The sequence below is a fragment of the Xenopus laevis genome, chromosome 1S (genome assembly GCF_017654675.1).
Source record: "Xenopus laevis strain J_2021 chromosome 1S, Xenopus_laevis_v10.1, whole genome shotgun sequence".
NCBI classification, from domain to species: domain Eukaryota; kingdom Metazoa; phylum Chordata; class Amphibia; order Anura; family Pipidae; genus Xenopus; species Xenopus laevis.
This window is the reverse complement of record NC_054372.1, coordinates 17124973-17146963: the sequence shown is the minus strand read 5'-3', so window position 1 is coordinate 17146963 and position 21991 is coordinate 17124973. Positions and strand designations below refer to the sequence as shown.

Sequence of the window (21991 nt, the reverse complement as noted above, 5' to 3'; positions counted from 1 at the left end):
AAGTTCCCCCTCTTGTAAAATATAGGGATATTATAAGTTACCGAGGAGTTTCATGACCATATAAAAACACGAGGCCGAAGGCCGAGTGTTTTTATACAGGTCATGGAACTCCGAGGTAACTTCTAATATCCTCATATTTTACAACGGGGGGTACTTTATTTATTATAATACACAAATTTCAGTGAGTCACGTGACAGAAATGACATCAGAACTCACCGTTTATAACTGATGACATCAGAACTCACCGTTTATAAGGATATAATTTACAGGATATTCATGGCTTTTGTGTATTATAGTACGATAACCGTGAAAGTTGACATACCTTTTCATCTGTGGAAGCTCTATTGTTCTGAATGGCTGAAGAGCGGTAAAGACCAGGAAATATTGTAAGGCTTTTATTGGCCACTCATTGGTTCTGCCAACCACCCACATGGGCCAGGGAGTTTATCCAACTGAAATGTGTTTAAGAATAGTTTTTCCTACCTTTTATAGCTGTCACTAGTGGGAATTAATGGTGTACGATCCCATAATCTGAACTCCAACCATTGGAGTACTTGATTATTACAGAAGACCTTTCTGTTACAGAGATCAAAACTTTGAATAGAACGCTTTAAAAATGAATCTAAATATTCCATTGTTTAGTCTGGGCCCACTGAGACTAGAAGATGATATAGTTCTGTACGGTAAGAGGGAATAGAGAAGTCGACAGATTGGCGTTATCTAGGCAGAAAAGGGTTGGGGAAATCTTTCTCCTGTAATATAGTTCAGCATTTTCATTAAATCATGAAACATTTAGCAATACAAACACTTAAAGTAGCGGACCACGTAGGCCTGGTTAGGATGTCACTGCACCATAGTAAAGCATTGTAGATAATGTTGTTGTGCGACCACATCATCCAATTAGAAATGCTCAAATTCGCTGCCCTGCCAACGACTATTCCGCAAGCATCACTTCTTACCACGTTAGCGGACTCAGCGCTAGTCTGAGAATATTGTGTGTTTAGGGGACATTATGCTATAGTTTGCATTATTTGCCATTATTTTATCCTCATGCCGGTTGAATGTGATTTTTTTTCCTACGGTGGACATTTTTTTTTCTCTTTCTTTATTACTTAATAAAAAGTGAAAACTATTAAACTGTGCCGGGATGTTTCATTTCCACTGTGCAATAATTCTGCATCATGAAATAATCTGGTGCTAAAGCAAATCTGCACCTGTATGAAGTACATCTTTACTCTCTTACACAGGGATAACATTTATTTAATTCTGCCCCTTTGTGGTTTATAGTAAAGAAGTTGACGCATCAGATGGACTGTGAATTCTATCCACACAGCTAAATACGTGAACTCTGTTCAGCTGCAGAGAGAACAGTAAAAGCAGGTTTTTGATTGGTTGGCATGAGTTACCAGACTAGTATTTCCTACAATAAAGACACTTTTAGGGGGGTGATCTTTAGAGCAGGTATTTATTAATGTACATCAGATCCTTATTCATATATACAACTGAAAAACAGGGAATGTGACACATTCATCTGATGCCTGATATTGAAGCAGGGTTATTATTAGCTGGATAAAATTCATTAGGAACTAATTAGCTATCATACCAGTCCAGGAACAGCAGTGAAAACGAGCACATGACTAGGAAGAAAAGGATCCAAACACGAAAGCCGGCGTTATTTTTGATTGCCTGCAAAACAAACAAAAAAGACGGTAGCCGATTATCAGAGGCTACTGACCAGCATATCATTGGCAAGAAGAATGGTGGCAAACACCAACAACTTTAAAGGAACAGGGTAGGAGTTATTTGGCAGCAGCAAAGAAAATGATAATGGATCGGATACACCAGACTTCACACAAAGGAGGGGGAAAGACAGAATCGCTAGGGGTGCTAAGTTGTTGGGTACCACCCAGTGTTTCTAGTTGTTTATTTCAAGACCCCAGAAACAAAATAAGAAAAAAAAACCCCAGACTGTTGCATTTGTGGGAAAAAACGATTGCCAGGGTCTGAATTAAGCAACAAGAGCCTTTCTTTGTCAGTAATTTCTGATAAATTCACATGTTCATGTATAGAACTATTCACCCTGGCCCCAAACAAACAATCAAATCAAAAGTTTGTCTTTACCTCTTTACTACCTCTAGACGTGTGGCCAAGAATAGTGTAGGACTGGACCTCCTAGGACCCACCAGAGAACCCCATGTCTGGAAGCCATTGCAACTAGTGATGTGCGGGTCAGGTAAAACCCGACCCCGTCCTCCCTCCACCCGCACCAGCCCAAGCCCGACTTCCGGGTTCCTTTTATAGACCCTCGCCGACCCGCCAGGCCGTTGATGCCACAAAAGGGGTGGGGTGTGCAGGCGCGCGGCTATAAAATCGGAAGCCGGAAACAAGCAGTGTAAGGTGGCTGGCAGGTAGAGGAGGAGGAGGAGGAGGAGGAAGAAGAGCTCGACCCGGACCCGCCTGCCACCCGCAAATGGGGGTGCGAGGTCAGGCCAAACCCGCCCCACCCGGCCGCACATCACTAATCACAACAACTATTAATGGTAATACAGGTATAGGATTATTTGGAAACCCGTTATCCAACAAGATCCGAATTACGGAAAGGCCATCTCCCATAGACTCCATTTTATCCAAATAATTAAATTTTTTTTTTTCTCTGTAATAAAACAGTACCTTGCACTTGAGCCCAACTAAGATATAATTAATCCTTATTGGAAGCAAAACCAGCCTATTGGGTTTATTTAATGTCTCTATGATTATCTAGCAGACTCTAGGTATGAAGTTCCTAATTACGGAAAGATCAGTTTTCCGGAAAACCCCAGGTCCCGTAACTGTATATTCTAAATGGTATAGCTCTCTGTTGTATATGATAAAATAACTTACAGGAACTGTAAGTTCCCAGAAAGGCCAGACCAACCCTAGACAAAAAGCCCTGTGTTTTTGAGCCTGTATCTCTTGCTCAAACAAATCTCAATAACATGCTTAGTGGAAATTTAGAAGATCTTTTTAGATATTTTTAGCAATTTCCGGCTATTGATTAATGGAAGGAACCATAAGAAGCAGCTCTTTTATATGATGCGTTTGCTTTTAGCACATGACAGAGATTGACGATTTGTTTTAATCACCATAGAGACTGCAGGTATAGCAGCGATATTTCCCCACCTCTCATTGCTAAAGACATCTGTCAGGCTTACTGGCTGCTCATCTATCAAACGGCAAAACACTTCACCATTTCTCAACATGAAGAGAAAATGTTCATTTGGGAAGAACCGTTGGGTAGCGCCAGCAGCTGCAGATTAGCATTGCTTCCAGCATTTAATGAATTGGGAAATAAAGCTGCACTAGCCATTATGAACCTGAACATCACATAAATGCCGGTTACCTCTTTTGTACGGGTTTGTAATCCATTAGAACTACCAGGAAAATCATTATTTTATATGGCTGTGAAATGACTTGCCGCTCATTCTGTAATAGCACCTTGATTAGCTGACGAGCTTTCAATTCATTTGCCTTAAACGATCAGTGGAGCCTGAGGGAATGGCTTATTGTTCACACAAAACCTCTCTCCTCTGGGTATTTCATTTTATACATGAGTGGGAGCCTCCATACTGCTCCTGTCTGATGGAACTTTCCCAGTAGACTTTCATAATGTTTGGATATTTATGGTGCTATTGGTATATTGGAGAATGCTGAAGCATAGAGGGGATGTTGAGGGCATACAGTGTGACCTGTAGTCTAAAGGTAGCCATACATGAGCAGGTCAGCCGGATTAGGCCATCCACATGTTGGACCAATGATTGGAACATCCTTTGGAGCCTATGGAAATCTGTTGGACTAGGGCCACATCAAAGGCCAGATGAGCTTCTTCTTCAAACCTCCCCGACTCATAGCTGGCCAATTTTCAACCAGAAACAGTTAGGTCCATAAATCTTTGGACAGGAGATCTGTTGGACTAGGGCCACATCAAAGGCCCGATGAGCTTCTTGTCTGCTAAACCTTCCCGACTTGATATCTGGCTGATTTTCGACCAGATACAGTTAGGTCCATAATTTTTCTAATTTTGGTTCTGTACATTACCACAATGAATTTTAAATGAAACAATGTATTTCAGAATACAGATGGACAATGGCCCAAAACATACAGCCAAATCAACACAGGAGTTTATTAAAGCAAAGAAGTGGAATTTTCTTGAATGGCCAAGTCAGTCACCTGATCGAAACCCAATTGAGCTGCATTTCACTTGTTGAAGACTAAACTTGGGACAGAAAGACACACAAACAAAAACAACTGAAAGCCGCTGCAGTAAAGACCTGGCAGAGCATTAAAAAGGAGGAAACCCAGAATCTGGTGATGTCCATGAGTTCAAGACTTCAGGCTGTCATTGCCAGCAAAGGGTAGTCAATTAAGTATTAGAAATGAACTTTTTATTTTCAGTTTTTTAATTGGTCCAATTGCTTTTGAGCAACTGAAATGAAGTGATTGTGTTAAAAAAAGGCTTTAGCTCCTCACATTTTTATGCAATCTTTTTGTTCAACCTACTGAATAAAAGCTGAAAGTCTGCAGTTCAACTGCATCCGAGTTGTTTCATTTAAAATTCATTGTGGTAATGTACAGAACCAAAATTTGAAAAAAAAGTTGTCTCTGACCAAAGATTTATGGACCTAACTGTATCTGTCAGGCAGGGCCATTGGTGGGCCCTATACAAGAAGTAATAAGATGACACTCCGCCTGGGCCTGGGTCATTGTGTGGCCACCTTAAAGTATTACTGTCATGGGAAAAAATCAGTTAATAGTGCTGGTCCAGTAGAATTCTGCACTGAAATCCATTTCGCAAAAGAGCAAACAGATTTTTTTACATTTAATTTAGAAATCTGACATGGAGATAGACAAATTGTCAGTTTCCCAGCTGCCCCCAGTCAGGTGACTTGTGCTCTGCTAAACTTCAGTCACTCTTTACTGCAAGTTGGAGTGATCTCTATCACCCCCCCCCCTTCCACCCCCCAGCAGCCTAACAACAGAAGGTAACCAGATAGCAGCTCGCTAATACAAGATAACAGCTGCCTGGTAGATCTAAGAACAACACTCAATAGTAAAATCCAGGTCCCACTGAGACACATTAAGTTACATTGAGTAGGAGAAACAACAGCCTGCCAGAAAGCCGTTCCATCCTAAAGTGCTGACTCTTTCTGAAAGCACATGACCAGGCAAAATGGCCTGAGTTGCACCTACACACCAATATTACAACTAAAAAAATACACTTGCTGGTTCAGGAATTAAATTTTATATGGTAAAGTGAATTATTTGCAGTGTAAACAGTGTAATTTAGAAATAAAAATCCTAAAATTCTTGACATAATCCATTTAACAAAGGGATCGTAGAGATGATAAGCAGAACTTATAGTAATACATAAGACTCATGAAGAACGTGTAAATGTATCCTTAGAACTAAGAAGCGGGGGAGTAAATTTGGCAGGAGTCACAATAGGTTGACCACATAGGTAGTCGTTAGAAAGGCTAGAAGAAAAAAATGAAAAGGTGATCTAGGATCCTGCGGTTCACTCCCTCTGCCCAATATCCGCTCTCCTTCGGATGTACCAACCAGAAAATATGAACACAAGCGAGAACCGGCTCTTTTTTTTTTCCAGCAAAAGGAGCCTTTGGAAATAAATAATGACTTGGGAAAAATAAAGCCTTATTGAATTACTGGGATCCAAGAGGGAACAAACAGACCCCATTGTGAAAAGCAACACTATACTTGAAGGCCTATACAAATTTTAAACGTTTGTAAGTAACCTCCTATAAACCCCTTTAACACCGCTTGGATACATGCCTGCACTGTTTGGGTAAAAAGGTGATGGTAACAACCATAAAGGTGAAGGAGAAAGAACACTTCCCTTACAGAGTGTGTGGTCACCTTAATACCATTCAAACCAAAGGTTAAAAATACAACACTATATTAGTCAATCTGTTCCTTTTATCTACCCTCAAGCTGTTTGTTAGCGCTGGTTCTCGCTTGTGTTCATATATTCTCATTAGAAAGGCTAGTTTGGTTGTGCTTACCAAGATGTTAAAAAGCAGAAAAGCAAGGAGAAATGATGGCCGTTACAGAAAAGTCCAGCCGTCTCAATAACAGAGTGTAATATTAACATGAGGTGGGTTGATGGGAAGGGGTAACGCTTCCAAATACACGCTAGATTACATTGAAGCTAACTAAGCTCCAGCTACCTAGAAAAGGGCTTCTTGAATAGTTTGCACTACATTCATGCTGATCTCAAAGCCTGGGTACTCGTTTGTGGGTCAGTAGATGAGAATCAGTACTGCACATACTATCCCAATGGGAAACCTGGATTCACTATGAATACTGGTAACAGTGAGATCTGAGTTTGGTCACATGCTTTCTATATACAGCACATTAGAGAAGCAATTACGTTCATCTCCGCAGAGAAAAACAGAAATTAGGTACATGCTTTTTTAACAATAATGGTCTATTACTGAAAAGCTATATCTGCTCCTTTGCTTCCGACTGGTTCCTGAACAACTTTGTTTAGAATGAGTCACGTACATATTTATTGCCATATAAAATCAGCATTCATGTTGTATACACATAATAGGTTAAGGTGGCCATAGACGTAACAATTACGATCTTTCTTGGAAAAGATCTTTCCAAGAAAGATCGTTTGTTTCACAACACACGTGTAGAGCTGAATCGTCAGATATACAGGTAGATATACGGGAAGAAACAATAGAATTCTACCTGTATCTGACGATTCAGCACTAACAATGGGCGGTGTTTGGGTCCCTTCAAAGGCACCCGATATAAATTTTCCGTCCAGCCCGATCGACGAGCCGACCGATATCCAAGTCTTCTGCCGATATCGGTCGGCTCTTTTTCCACCATACACGCATCGAATATTGGGCGAAAATTCGTTTCGTACGATATTATCGGTGCGTCTATGGCCACCTTTAGCCAACGCAAGCCGCTCATGAACAGAATTCCGCAATTGAAGCGGACAAGGTACTCTGGATTCTTCATTTGGCCCCGAAACCTGTGAATAGAAACATTTCTGCATTCATATTTCTTTCTGCAGAAAAGGAGAGTAAAACCTACCTCTCGTATATCTTCATTCCCTTCTTTGATATTCTCCGTTGCTCCCACCACGAGTTCGTGAATGTTGTCAATTTCAGTTTCCTGCAACACAGAATGGGATTTCAGATGGTGACCTTCAGTGTGCAGATATGAATATATATTGTTGTTTTAAACATTCAATGATAATGGCTGTTGACATCACTCAAGCTCTTATAGAATGTCCACATGTATTAAAAAGTCCCAAAAATATTATTGTGGCCAATAAAGTTGCCAGGAACCTTTGAGACACAACTGAGTTGAGAGTCTCTTAACCCTACTGTGTGTAAATGTCATGATCTTAGATTGTATACTCCAATGGGGCAGGGGCTGATGTGACTTATGTATAATATGTAAAGAGCTGCGGAATAGGTCGACACTATATGAATAAAGGATAATAATAATAATGCCTCATGTACAGTTGTGTTTGGAATAATAGCATTCCGACTTTACTAACCTGATCAATCACGGTTTTTGGTAGAAATTATAATTCTACATGACAAATCATTTACTAGTAGGTGTAGTAGAGTAATAGAAACCCAACACACCAAACAGTCATGACATGCTGCTGATTCTGTGTCATTGAATTATTCATTGAGGCTTGTTCCAAATAATAACATTGTTAGACATAATAATAGTTTGTTCCAAATAATATCAGTGTGGAGTTCCATGAGTGAGCTCATTCATTCTGTGAAAAAGCAGGTGTCAATTCCAGCCCTTATTTAAGGGCTAGTCCACACGGGGAGATAGCGACGCGTTTGCGGTCGCGGCGACAAAGCGCCGCGACAGTCGCCGCGACCGGCGCAGGCGACAGTTTTGTATGGGTGCCTATGTAAAAACGCCTGTGCTAACCACACGAGGCGATGCGCTTTTCAACAGTCGCCTGAAAAAGCCTGGCGAGGCATTTTCAGGCGACTGTTGAAAAGCGCATCGCCTCGTGTGGTTAGCACAGGCGTTTTTACATAGGCGCCCATACAAAACTGTCGCCTGCGCCGGTCGCGGCGACTGTCGCGGCGCTTTGTCGCCGCGACCGCAAACGCGTCGCTATCTCCCCGTGTGGAATAGCCCTAAAGGGGAAGGAAACCTAGTCGGCACTAACCCCCCACCCCACCGGATCTACTGCGCATGCGCCAAAAGTCACGAAGTACTTTTGGCGCATGCGCAGTAGATCGTACCGGCGAAATGCTCCTACTGCGCATGTGCCGGTCAAAGGAGGAAGAAGATCGCGTGGAAGAAGATGTCGTCTGTGAACTCCCTGGACTGGACCTGCGCAGAAGGGTAAGTAACAAGTTAGGGGCATTTGCCCAGCGGGACGGGTAGGCCAGGGGGGAGGAGGGAGCAACACACGGGAGGGGGTGGGGGGTTAGCGCCGACTAGGTTTCCTTCCCCTTTAAGGAAGGAAGGAGCAAATGTTATGCTGCTGGTTATAGTGCATTTCTCTCTGAAAATTTGACTCAAATGGCTCATTCCAGACATTGTTCAGAAGAACAGAGTAGTTTGATTAAAAAGTTTATTGGAAAACATATAAAGAAGTGCAGAAAATGATAGGCTGCTCAGCTAAAAAGATAGAGAGCAGCGAGGAGCGACCCATTCGAAATTGCACCAACCCATCTTGTTTGTCACATAGTTTTACTTGTAAGAATAAAACGTAACTAACCTAACTGCTATCCTGTTATAAAATGTTTGCGTTCCACATGGAACTGTCTCCAAATCTAACGGGTAACCTCAACCGAATACCCAGTGCCGTTAATTATTGGCTACTCTCTATTGGGTCATACTTATGTTGAAAATTCTGTATAACCAAGTGCAAAACAAGTACTCAAGTATGGTTGAATTGTGTAACTGTTAATTATTCTCAAAATATTTTATAACTATCAACAATGCAGTAACTCAAACAATGTCATTTTGTATGAAAGTTTAATTCTTGAAAATTATCATGAATAAAAACATTTAAAAAAAAAAAAAGAATAAAACTTAACTTTTATTGGTAATGTACAAAACCTGTTGTCTTAATGTGTCACAATAAAACTACTTATTTCAATGTTACGACCGCTACTTGTGGGCCTTCTTCAGGAATATTCCTGAAGAAGGCCCACAAGTTGGGGTGGAAACGTTGAAATATATTTTTTTGTTTTTTGCATTATTGAGAAAGTCCTATGAGTGCGGCTATTGGCTTATATTGTATATGAATTGTAAACCAGCACCCAGGCATTTTCTGCTTATCGTTGTGCACCAGTTTAGGACTGTATATCAAGAGAGATATATCTATCTATCTATCTATCTATCTATATATATATATATATATATATAAAGTCCTTGGGTTTTCTCCGCACTCCAAATAGAAGTAAATGACCCAGGTGCTACCCATAAATGGAGTAAAATAAAAATATTTGTAGATGGGTGCACACCAGGAACGTTTAACACCAAGTTACTTAAAACATACTTTATTGTAGAAAATTATAAAAACAGGCCAACGTTTCGGTCTCCTTCTCAGACCATTATCAAGACCCCTAGGGTCTGGGGTCTTGATAATGGTCTGAGAAGGAGACCGAAACGTTGGCCTGTTTTTATAATTTTCTACAATAAAGTATGTTTTAAGTAACTTGGTGTTAAACGTTCCTGGTGTGCACCCATCTACAAATATTTTTAAATATATATATATATATATATATATATATATATATATATATATATATATATATATATATATAGATAGATAGATAGATAGATAGAGAGTAACATAGTACCGCACTCAATGGGAATACATGTGAATAAAAATCAAGATTTATTGCAAAAATCCAACGTTTTGAACACCAACTGTGCTCTTTCTCAAGGATAACAATATATATATATTATTTTTGCTGTTTGTTGCCATTTATTTTAGAGAACATACACTCAAGATAAACCCTACATTTATGTCTAAATTTTGAAACAACAAGCCAGACACTTCATAAAGAAATTCCATCTATTGGATTGCATTATAGTCAGGTGATGGCACCCAGCTTGGGCCAAAGTTGCGGCATGCCTTCTCTTCACTTCTGCTCATCAAAAGTCGCCGTTGAGACTTTGTGAAGTTCTGAGCCTCACAGACTAATGGCTTTATTCAAGCTTAATAACAGGAACTATCAGTGTCCTTTATGTAGTGCTGCTGCTTCGTTTATGACTGAAGACTAAATCAAAGAGAAGTCGTAAAGGAGAAATTGTCTCTGGGAAGATGAATCACAAACTGTGGCGGTGACAATTTAAGGGCTGCTTGTTTGTGCCAGTACAACGTAAAATACTCTCCTGCTGCCACTGTGATCTCAGATAGTGCTTGGAAGGCTGACTAATACACAAAGATAGAGCCATGAAACATTCGCTAATGTTAAACCTTTTCTTCAGACAGCAGTCATTTCTTTTTCTTGGCTGGATAGAATGTTTGCGGTTGGTTCTAAATAGCTTGGGTCACATAACTCCACTAAAAATATATGGAAAAAAAATAATTTGTATATGTGTTAAGGATGCACCGAATTCAGGGGTTGGTTCGGTATTCGGCTAGGATTCGGTCATTTTCAGTAGGATTCAGCCGAATCCTTAAAATCATGTGACTTTTTGAAAACAAGGATGTAAAAATAATTTTTTATTTTTTTTATTTATTTTTTTTTTAGCAGCGAGCGGCTCTCTTTTTCCCTCTGCTTACCGATTTGCAAATGCAAATTAGGGTTCGGATTCAGTTCGGTATTTGGCCGAATCTTTCACAAAGGATTCAGGGGTTCGGACAAATACAAAATAGTGGATCCGGTGCATCCCTAGTATGTGTAGCTATGCATGACGAAACTTGGTTAACTCCCACTACATCCAAAAGATTAAAGCACTAGAGACACTAGTACATAGCTCATCTTATGGGATGTAGAGTCCAGATACACAAACCCCACACCTTCAGCTACAGGAGCCAACAATCCAAAAAAAACCAAAATATTTTAGTAACTTTTATCTTGGCCTGTGTCTGGAGTTCATTACTGACTACCTATTTGGTCCTGCAACTCATATTACATACCGCTGTCTCCAGGGTTGTAGGGGGCACTTTTATTCCATAACCTCAAACGGTGAGGAGAGAAGAGAAAGGAAGAATCCCCAAACAGTGGCTCGGGTGCAACACCAAACTCATGGATGTTGCTCGCAGTGGCATCAAAGCAGGTGATTAGGTTTGAATTCACGTTTGTTAGGCAAGATTTGGTTGCAAAAAACCCTGGTGTCCTGCTAAACAGAACGTCACGGTAATCCGTGTCACCGATGGCGGAGCCCACTCCGGCGCGGCGTCTCATTGCTGGTTGCAAGATCTTGCGAGATTTCAGCAACTCGTCCGAAGCTTCTATCAAGAAAAACAATTTAATCACGTTCTGAGCGCTGACCAAATGATGTCAAGTGACGCCTTATATATTTTGAATGCGGCTTTATTACAGCATACAGTGCTTTACATGCAGTGGGTGTGCAGACAAATCCTACGCGTTTCATGCCTCTATACCAGGCACTTCCTCAGGGTACCTGCTAAACAGAGCCTCCTGTAGGCTGCCCATTTGCCAATCACATTTGGCATATCCATGGACTTTTTTTCATGCTTGTGTTGCTCCCAAACTCTTTTTAAATCTGAATGTGGCTCACAGGTAACAAAGGTTGGGGACCAATGATGTAGAGGGTGATATGCTGAGACAATTTGCAATTGGTCTTCACTTTTTATTATATGCGTTTTATTCAATTATTTCGCTTTTATTTTTGTTCAGCAGCTCCCCGGTTTGGAATTTCAGCAGCTGTTTGCTAGGGTCCACTTTAACCCACCAACCAGCCAGAGGTTTGATAGCAGGACAGGAATATGAATAGAGGCAGGCATAAATATCAAGATAAGTAAAAGAAAAAAGAAGTAATTACAATAAAAGTGTAGCCTCGTAGAGTAATAGATTTTTTTGCTGCTGGGGTCAGCGACCTACATTCTGAAAGCTAGCGGCATTGCTAAAAATGTGCTGGGGAGGGGTGGGTGATGGATGTGTAGACCCTTCAGTGGATGGAAAAACACTGGGTGCCCCTTTTAACCATAAGAGTTATATGCTGTTGCCACAGGAGCAGTGTGTATCTTTAATAAGTTCACCATGAATGCTGATCAAAACCCCTGCAGGTTGTGTCCTAATGTCATCACATGTTGTCCTGTTATTGCCCCCAGTATATTTTTATCCAAACTACAATTAGCAATGATTAAATCACTGCTCTAATTAGCTATGTGAAGCGTTTAGTAGTTCCACTACAAATGTATAAAACAACAAAATCCTTCCGTTGCTCAAAATTTGGGGATTCTTCCTTTCTCTTCTCTCGTCACCATTTGAGGTTATGGAATAAAAGTGCCTCCTACAACCCTGGAGACAGCAGTATGTAGTATGAGTTGCAGGACCAAATAGGTAGTCAGTAATGAACTCCAGACACAGGCCAAGATAAAAGTTACTAAAAGATTTTGTTTCTTGGATTGTCGGCTCCTATTGCTGAAGGTGTGGGGTTTGTGTATCTGGACTCTACGTCCCATAAGATGAGCTATGTACTAGTCTCTAGTGCTTTAATCTTTTGGATGTAGTAGGAGTTAACCAAGGTTCGTCATGCATAGCTCTAACTGCTCCTAATTGTGTTGTGAGAAAGCAGAATAACCCTATGGGCTTGTGCATATAATCACATATATTTGGCGTCTTGTTTATTTAAACAGCAGCAGTCTGGGTCAGAAAGACTCTTGCAGCAACAAATACTGGCTGCACAATTACTGTATGTGGTATCAGTAAAGGGATGGCTCTGATACCCAGCTTCCAGCATTAGACAGTACAAGTATGGGACCTGTTATTATTAACATGTATTTATATAGCGCCAACATATTGCGTAGCACTGTGTTATAGGTAGTAGGAAAGAATCGGTATGACAGGTCTATAGGTAGTAGTAAAGAATCGGTATGACAGTCTATAGGTAGTAGTAAAGAATCGGTATGACACTGTCTATAGGAGTAGGAAAGAATCAGTATGACACGGTCTATAGGTAGTAAAGAATCAGTATGACAAAGTCTATAGGTAGTAGTAAAGAATTAGAATGACAGTCTATAGGTAGTACGAAAAAATTAGTATGACAGTCTATAGGTAGTACGAAAGAATTAGTATGACAATCTAAAGGTAGTAGGAAAGAATCAGTATGACACAGTCTATAGGTAGTACGAAAGAATTGGTATGACAGTCTATAGGTAGTAGGAAAGAATCAGTATGACACTGTCTATAGGTAGTAGGAAAGAATCAGTATGACAGTCTATAGGTAGTACGAAAGAATTAGTATGACAGTCTAAAGGTAGTAGGAAAGAATCAGTATGACACGGTCTATAGGTTGTAGGAAAGAATCAGTATGACACGGTCTATAGGTAGTAGGAAAGAATCAGTATGACACTGTCTATAGGTAGTAGGAAAGAATCAGTATGACACGGTCTATAGGTTGTAGGAAAGAACTGCCTAAAGAAAATCTTGCATCTGCACACATCAAAGAACATGGTAAAATGGAACATTAAACACCGATCTGGTAATCCGGCAATTTTTAATCTAAAATCTGTATATTATGAGAGTTCTCCCTAACAACCTATGTCAGAGCTATACCATGCAAGCTCTTTTCTTTAATGGCACCCTTATTGAACATGAAAGAAAATTAACTTAATTTATAGTTCCCACCACCTAATGCACGTGGTATTGTTTAATAAAGTCCATGTTATAATTGTCTGACATTACTTACATTTCCTTTCATTTCCAAAAACATGCAATTAAGGTACTTTTCCTGTAACAATTTGGTGATTGTGCTTTATTAAAGTACATAAAAATCAGAACGGAAATGCCTGAGGCACATGAAAGAGAAATTGTATGCGAGTCACGTCATATGCATATATGTGGCGACTGGTATGGAGTAACGGAGTACTCTTCCTCTGGAATCTCATTTATCTGCTCAATGCTTTTTGTACATAATTGAGTGCAGCCTTATATTGGGTGCAGCCTTATTGCGCCTTAACAGAGAGACTTGTGTCCATAGTCTATAGTAAAACAGTGGCCTCTAGTGGACAAACAACATTAAATGCTAAATGACACAAGCCATCAGGCAGCAGTGGTAGATGAACAGGTGACGGCATGTAGAAGGATTAGCAATAAAGAATAATGATTTATTCCTCTATTTTATTGGCTGCCATTACCATAATACCATTTTATTTAAAAAATGTGAACTTTGTGTGTAAAGGTAAGACAGGGTGTTTAATAGTAGAGATGTGCGGGCCAGCCCAAATCCTATGGGAGCCGGGGGTTTACTCATAACATCCACACAATGTTCATAGGCACAACCTTACTGTGCCCCACTTCTGTGTGCTTCTCTCACCCCTCCCGTGATATCAGAGTGGGGTGGGTGCAGTAGGGTTGCCACCTGTCTGGAATTCACCTGGACAGCCCGGTTTTTGGAAGGGCTGCCCGGGTGAAAAGTTCCTGTTCCGGATTTCCAAATTAGACATTGAAGTGAATGACATGGTGATTAGTCAATCGCCATCAGTCCCATCCCGAACATCACCAGCTCCACCACCTATGTCACCGGCCCTCCCCCTGTATGTTTTCTACGGGGTTCAGCTGCTAAAGGGCTGGGTTAGGGTCGGGGGCTCAGCGCCGTTTCTCTCGCAATAGCGCAGCCCAATTTCCGGTTTAAAAACCGGAAATTCGGCTCTTAAAGGTGCAGGAGCGGCTTTTTGCCGCCCCTGGAATCCTCTCTGGCGCTGCCGCCTGAGGTGAGCGGCTCAGCTCGCCTCATTGGCAGAGCGCCCCTGCGGGGGCTGAAGGGCTGGGTTAGGGTCGGGGGCTGAAGGGCTGGGTTAGGGTCGGGTACAGGTCGACTTTTTGTCATCATAGTTAAAAGGTGCTGATTTAGCATTTGCTGGGACAGTACACTAGAGAGCACAGACTACACCAAAATACTAGCCTAAAAAAGAGACCTTTCCTTCAGCTTCATGTATCTTCTGCATGTGGCACATTTCTCATACTATTTGCTATTGTTGATTTTGATTGAAGTCAAGGATGAGAAACAACTCCCAGTAACACAGCAATCATATTACTTAGGCTGACTTACATAGACACTACATGAACTGTGCTGCTCAGCACAATGCCTTAAGCTAATGTCACGATGTGTGGCTTTGCCTGGGGGGGGTTTGCACCCACAAACCCCTAGGTAGAAACTAATGGTGTCCCAGGAGGCCCAATACTGCCTGCTGAGCAAACAATTAGTAATTGCTGTGGGCCCTTAGGCTGGCTCTGTTCTGTTTACCTTCTGTATAGTCTTAGTCAGAGGTCTGGTGCGATCATGTGGCTACAGAACTACAAACCACATCCATCCCTAATGAATGCTTAGAGGACCCTAAAGGCTTAAATGTCCTGGGATATTATTATGTGGGTGGCAGTTCCTGCTGATGAACTAGCATCATTATTAGCAGTGTTCAGAACCTGCAAAACTTAATCTAGAGGGTTTTCTAAAATCATCAAAATATCAAATGCAAGGTTATATCAGTCTTAGAAGATGAAACTGCAGGGCCAATTATTAATAGGGATGCACTGAATCCACTATTTGGGATTCGGCCGAATCACCGAACACTTTGTGAAAGATTTGGGCGAATACCGAACCAAATCTGAATTTGCATATGCAGAATAAGGCCGGGAAAGGAAAAATGTTTTTACTTCCTTGTTTTGTGATAAAAAGTCACATGACTTCCTTTCCCAATTACATATGCAAATTAGAAATCGGATTTGGTTTTGGCCAGGCAAAATGATTCCCCCGAATCCAAATCCTGCTAAAAAGGCTGAATCCCGAACCGAATCCTGGATTTGGGGCATCCCTAATTATTAATCAATTCTGATGCAGACTGCTTTGTATTTAGGATGACAGATATTGCAAATCTAAAGTAATTAAAGTAATTACTTGTGTTGCGAGTGATATACTGTATATGTATGGACCGTTAGCCAGAATGTTTGGGACCAGGGGTTTTCTGGATAAAGGATCTTTCTGTAATTTGGATCTCTATACTTGGTCTACTAAAAAAAAATTAATTAAACATTCATCAAACCCTTTTATTAATACAGAAAAAAAGGGAAACCATTTTTATAAAATTTAATTATTCTGAGCTTTCAACGGGTTTCCGGATAATGGATCCCATCTGTAAAGCAGCAGAAAAGAATATGGCGAGCTACTGGGGCATCTACAGAAGCACTTTGGCAACCTTGAGCTTGAACTGAAGTAGAATATATAAAGAAATGCCATTCCCAGTCGAATCCTCCATTGAGCATTAGTTCTAATTTAAATAAGCCTTAAAACATACAGAAACGATTTCATTCACAAAGCAAAATCCCCCCTGCAGTGAATATTAATGATGTGATGCAGTAATTGATGGCGCCGTTCTTTACCAGATGCCATATTCTGTACTCAAAATCTTCAATCAGTTTAAAAAGGACATGAATGCTAAATGCCATCTGCCAGTACATACTGCTACATTCACATTTCTACTGGGGGAATCGGAGTAAAGCGAGGCACATACTTTCTATACAGTTAAAGGATAACTACACCCTAAAAATGAATATGGCTAAAAATGAGATATTTTATATAGTGAACTAATTGCACGAGGCTAAAGTTTCAGCTTGTCAATAGCAGCAATGATCCAGGACTTCAAACTTGTCACAGGGGGTCACCATCTTGGAAAGTGTCTGTGACACTCACATACTCAGTGGGCTCTGAGCAGCTGTTGAGAAGCTAAGCTTAGGGCTCGTCACTAATTATCCAGCAGAAAATGAGCTTCCCTGGCTGTAATATAAGCTGATGCTACAGGTTTGCTGATTATTAAATTCTGATGCTAATTGCACTGGTTTCTGTGCTGCCATGTAGTAATTATCTGTATTAATTACTAATCAGCCTTATATTGTGACATTTCTATTCTATGTGTACTGTATATTGTGAGTGGGTCCCTAAGCTCAGTAAGTGACAGCAGCACAGAGCATGTGCAGTGAATCAGCAGAAAAGAAGATGGGGAGCTACTGGGGCATCTTTGGAGACACAGATCTTTACTGCTTAAGGGCTGTGGTTGCCTTGGGCTGGTACAGTAGCCCAAAACATAATGTACAACATTTCTACCTACTTCTTTGGTTAAGCTTTTAAAGGGGGAATTAATTAAAATAAACTTTTTAGGAAGGCAAGTACTTTGCTAGTAAGCACTTTTGCGCCTAACCCTAAAGCAGAAGGTTGAGCAGCTTAATGTTAGGATCAGTGATCACCTGAATGCCCTGTGCCTCCCTTACTCATTTTTTTTATACAGACACAGCAATAATGCAATTGGCTGCCAAACAGCCGGGACCTGCACAGCAGTGCTTAAAGGGATACCGACAATAAAAAAAATATTAACAAAAAAATCATTAACATAGTTACCTATAGGTCATGTTTTTCACTTATATGTGTTTCTGTAAGTAAAGGCATGGGATCAGCTATCCGGAAACCAGTTATTCAGAAAGCTCAATTACGGAATGGCTGCCTCCCATAGACTCAATTATAATGAAATAATCCAGATTTTTAAAGGAGAAACAAACCCGTAATCAAAAAAAACCTACATAGACCCCCCTCCCTCCCAGCCTAGCCACCCCCCGTGCAAGTGCCCTTTATTCTTTACTTACCCCTCGGTGTAGATTCTGTACAGCGGAGTTCATGGGCGCCATCTTCAGCCGCTTTTTGCAATCTTCTGAATGAGACCGGCGCTTCAGCAATTTTCATAAGTTTCGGTGCATGCGCAGTTGTCGCTAGACAGAAAGACGATCCAACTGCGCATGTGCCGCTTCGCGAGTCTCATTCTGAAGAGAAGAAGGTGGCGCCCCGTGAACTCCGCTGGACAGAATCTGCACCGAGGGGTAAGTAAAGAGTTAGGGGCATTTGCCCGGGGGGCAGCTAGGCTGGGGGGGGTCTATGTAGGGTGGGGGTGTCTTTTTTTTTTTTTATTAAGGGTTTGTTTCTCCTTTAAAAATGATTTCCCTTTTCTCTGTAATAATACACCATTGCCTTGTACTTGATCCCAACTAAGATACAATTAATCCTTATTGGAGGCAAAACCAAGTTATTAGGGTTATTTAATGTTTACGTGATTTTCTAGTAGACTTTAGGTATGAAGATCAAAATTACGGAAAGATCCATTATCTGGAAAACCCCGAGCATTCTGTATAACAGGTCCCATACCTGTAATTGTTACATGAAGTTTCTAAATTTGACTGTTTTGCCAATTTGACTGACTGTCTCTTTTCAACCTGTCAGAGTTTCTAACGCTGTACAAATATGGCAGCCCCCTCATAGAGGAACATGGGGGATCAGGTGCTTATTGTAAAAGCATCAGGCAAACTTTTACAGCAACATTTTAAAAAGAATGCAAAGACAATGTTATGATAGATATTAAAGGGGTTGAACTTGATGGACTTTGTCTTTTTTCAACCCAATTTAACTATGTAACTATATAAAAAGGTTTGATTTTTGATGTCAGTATATATTTAAAGGGGTTGTTCACCTTTAAATTACCTTTTAGTATGATAGAGAGTGATATTCTCAATTTGTTTTCATTTTTTACTACAGTTTTTGAGTTATTTCCACTTTTATTCTCCAGTTTGCAATTTCATCAACTTGGGGTCCAAATGACCCTAGCAACCATGCAAGGGACGACCATATGGGGTTAACCTTGATGTGGTATGGTGGCTTAACAATTTTATGATCATACCTTTGCTACTGAAAACCCCCGTTTTTGTAAACACATGCACTTGCATATATACTGAATTACTTAGGAGACAGGGGACCAGGGAATGCGCATTGATCAATCCCCCTTTTTCTCAAAGAATATACAAACCCAGTGCTGAAAGTGTCCTGGCTGGAATCAAACCTATGCCCCCAGCATTGCATAGAAGGAGTACTAACGACTGCATAACCAAACTAGGTTAATTTTTAGAGACATCCTCTTTGAAAACTCTCTGGAAAATCCTGGCCAGTCTTCAGTATATGACAATTGATCACTTACCTGCTGCAGCACCTTCTCTGTGAAAATCTCTTGAAGTCTTGATATCTCAACCACTTTCCCTTCTATTTGCCTGCAAGGGTGAATGCATATATTTAGAAAAAACTTCTGTCAATGCATATAAGAGTCAATGCAGGTATGGGACCCGTTATGTGGAAATCGTTATCCAGACAGCTCTGAACTACGGGATGCCATCTCCCATAGACACTATTATAATCAAATAATTTTTTTTTTTAAAATGATTTCCTTTCTCTTGCTAATAATAGAACAGAAGTACCTTGTACTTGATCCTAACTACGATGTAATTATCCCGAGGAAACAATCCTATTGAGTTTAATGTTTAATTACATTTCTAGTAGACTTAATGCATGTTGATCCAAATTATGGAAAGATAGATTTATCCAGAAAATCTCAGGTCTAGTGCATTGTGGATAGAAAGTATTTCCTGCTGTGACATGTGAAATGTGCCTAATCTCTAAAGGAAACATATTTCAGTTTCCTAAGAGGGAGATCATACCCTTTAAATTAGAACTAAAGCTTAACTAAAGAAGTAGCTAGAAATGTTGTATATTATGTTTTGTGCTTCTGTACCAGCCCAAGGCAACCACAGCCATTTAGCAGTAAAGATTTGTCTCCAAAGATGCCCCAGGACTTCAAACTTGTCACAGGGGGTCACCATCTTGGAAAGTGTCTGTGACACTCACATGCTCAGTGGGCTCTGATTGGCTGTTGAGAAGCTAAGCTTAGGGCTCGTCACTAATTATCCAGCAGAAAATGAGCTTCCCTGGCTGTAATATAAGCTGATGCTACAGGTTTGCTGATTATTAAATTCTGATGCTAATTGCACTGGTTTCTGTGCTGCCATGTAGTAATTATCTGTATTAATTACTAATCAGCCTTATATTGTGACATTTCTATTCTATGTGTACTGTATATTGTGAGTGGGTCCCTAAGCTCAGTAAGTGACAGCAGCACAGAGCATGTGCAGTGAATCAGCAGAAAAGAAGATGGGGAGCTACTGGGGCATCTTTGGAGACACAGATCTTTACTGCTAAAGGGCGGTGGTTGCCTTGGGCTGGAACAGAAGCACAAAACATAATGTACAACACTTCTAGCTACTTCTTTAGTTAATCTTTAGTTCCCCTTTAATGACAATTTTGAAAGACATCTTTACTTTCTATAACATGCTACATTAAGAGGGTGCCTTTGATTTATTTTTCATTCCCAGTCGAAATAAACTGTTCCTTCGCCTGACATTTGAGCCCCGGAAAACAATGTGCCACCCATGGACCCAGTAAGGAATCTAAACCTGCTGTGAAAGAGTTAATTTGCTCCATTTTGCTAATAAGTGAGAACACTAGCACTGACATGTTAATGAGAAGCAAATCATGATTATGATGTTAGAAATAATTACAAAACTCAGACTGTGTAATTGCATTCACCCAGGAAGCATACGTAAATGCTAAATTGCAGATTAGGTCAAGCATTGTGGTTAAAAGCTTGCAATTAACAAGAAAATGAAGATCGTGGTACGTTTACCTTACTTCATCGAACAGACTGTTCATTTCGCTGACAAGCCTCTGGTTTTCCTGTTCGAACTGTTTAAGCAAAGAAAAGAAAATTAGTTACATCTTTTTATAATAGGGTTGTTCACCTTTAAATTTACTTTAAGTATGATGTACAGAGTGATATTCTGAGACAATTTGCAATTGGTTTTCACTAGGGTCCACATTACCCTAGCAACCATGTATTGATTTAAATAAGAGACAGGAATATGAATAGGAGAGGGACTGAATAGAAACATGAGCAAAGAGTAGCAGTAACAATACATATAAAGCCTTACAAAGCATTTGTTTTAGATGGGGTCAGTGACCCCCATTTGGAAGCTGGAAAGAGTCAGAAGAAGGCAAATCATTAAAAAACGATAAAAATATATATATATATATATATATATATATATATATATATATATATATATATATATATATATATATATATATATATATATATATATATATATATATATATATATATATATATAAGACCAATTGAAAAGTTGCTTAGAATTAGCCATTCTAGAACATATTAAAAGGTGAACCATTCCTTTAAAGGGATATTATCGCCATCCAAAGGAGCCCGCATACGGCCAGCAGTACTCTACCGGCGACCAGCCATGTCCGGTCACTCTCATGCACATAATGAAAAGCTGCCCCCCGAATTGCTCATTTTGCACGTGAGAGTGACCGGACATGGCTGGTCGACGTTAGCGTAGCACTGGCGGGGGGGCCATTTAAAAAAAAAAAAAAAAAAAAAAAAGAACACTGACTGCGGGCTCCATTGGTTGGGGATAACATTTTTACTCAACAGGTGCCCTTTAATGATTGTTTTAACAAATGCAAAGTAAACGGCATTGAACCCAAACTTGCAGAACACTTGCAGTTAATGTAGTTAGTGTAATTGCAGCAGAAGATCTATGTTCTAACAGAAGAGCTCAGGAAAACAAGGACTGTATAACACAAACACTGACAGCATCTTGGCTTTAACTTAAAGGGCATGTAAAGGCAAAAAAATAAAAATCCCATTTTTAACTTTCTTTGAAGGGCATGTAAAGTCTAAAATAGAATAAGGCTAGAAATGCTGTATTTTGTATACTAAATATAAACATGAACTTACTGCTGTTCATAAGTATGATTGTTTCCCTGCTCAGCAGTTAGGGACCGTCTGACAATTCCTATCCACAGCAGTAAATGAAGGGAGAATTTCACTGCATACAGTCAGGTTTCT

General features: G+C 40.2%; 1 protein-coding gene across 1 annotated transcript in view; it reads right to left on the bottom strand.

The window, feature by feature from the left end:
• Window positions 1–1446: 1446 nt before the first annotated feature.
• Window positions 1447–21991, bottom strand: part of stx18.S (syntaxin 18 S homeolog) — a 108459-nt gene continuing 87914 nt past the window's right edge. The window contains exons 8-11 of the mRNA XM_018243043.2: window positions 20747–20805; window positions 19211–19280; window positions 7105–7185; window positions 1447–1686 (exon numbers count right to left, since the gene is read on the bottom strand). Of these exons, the coding sequence (XP_018098532.1) occupies window positions 1591–1686; window positions 7105–7185; window positions 19211–19280; window positions 20747–20805 (306 nt within the window). The 3' untranslated portion in view covers window positions 1447–1590. The remainder of the gene's footprint in view (window positions 1687–7104; window positions 7186–19210; window positions 19281–20746; window positions 20806–21991) is intronic.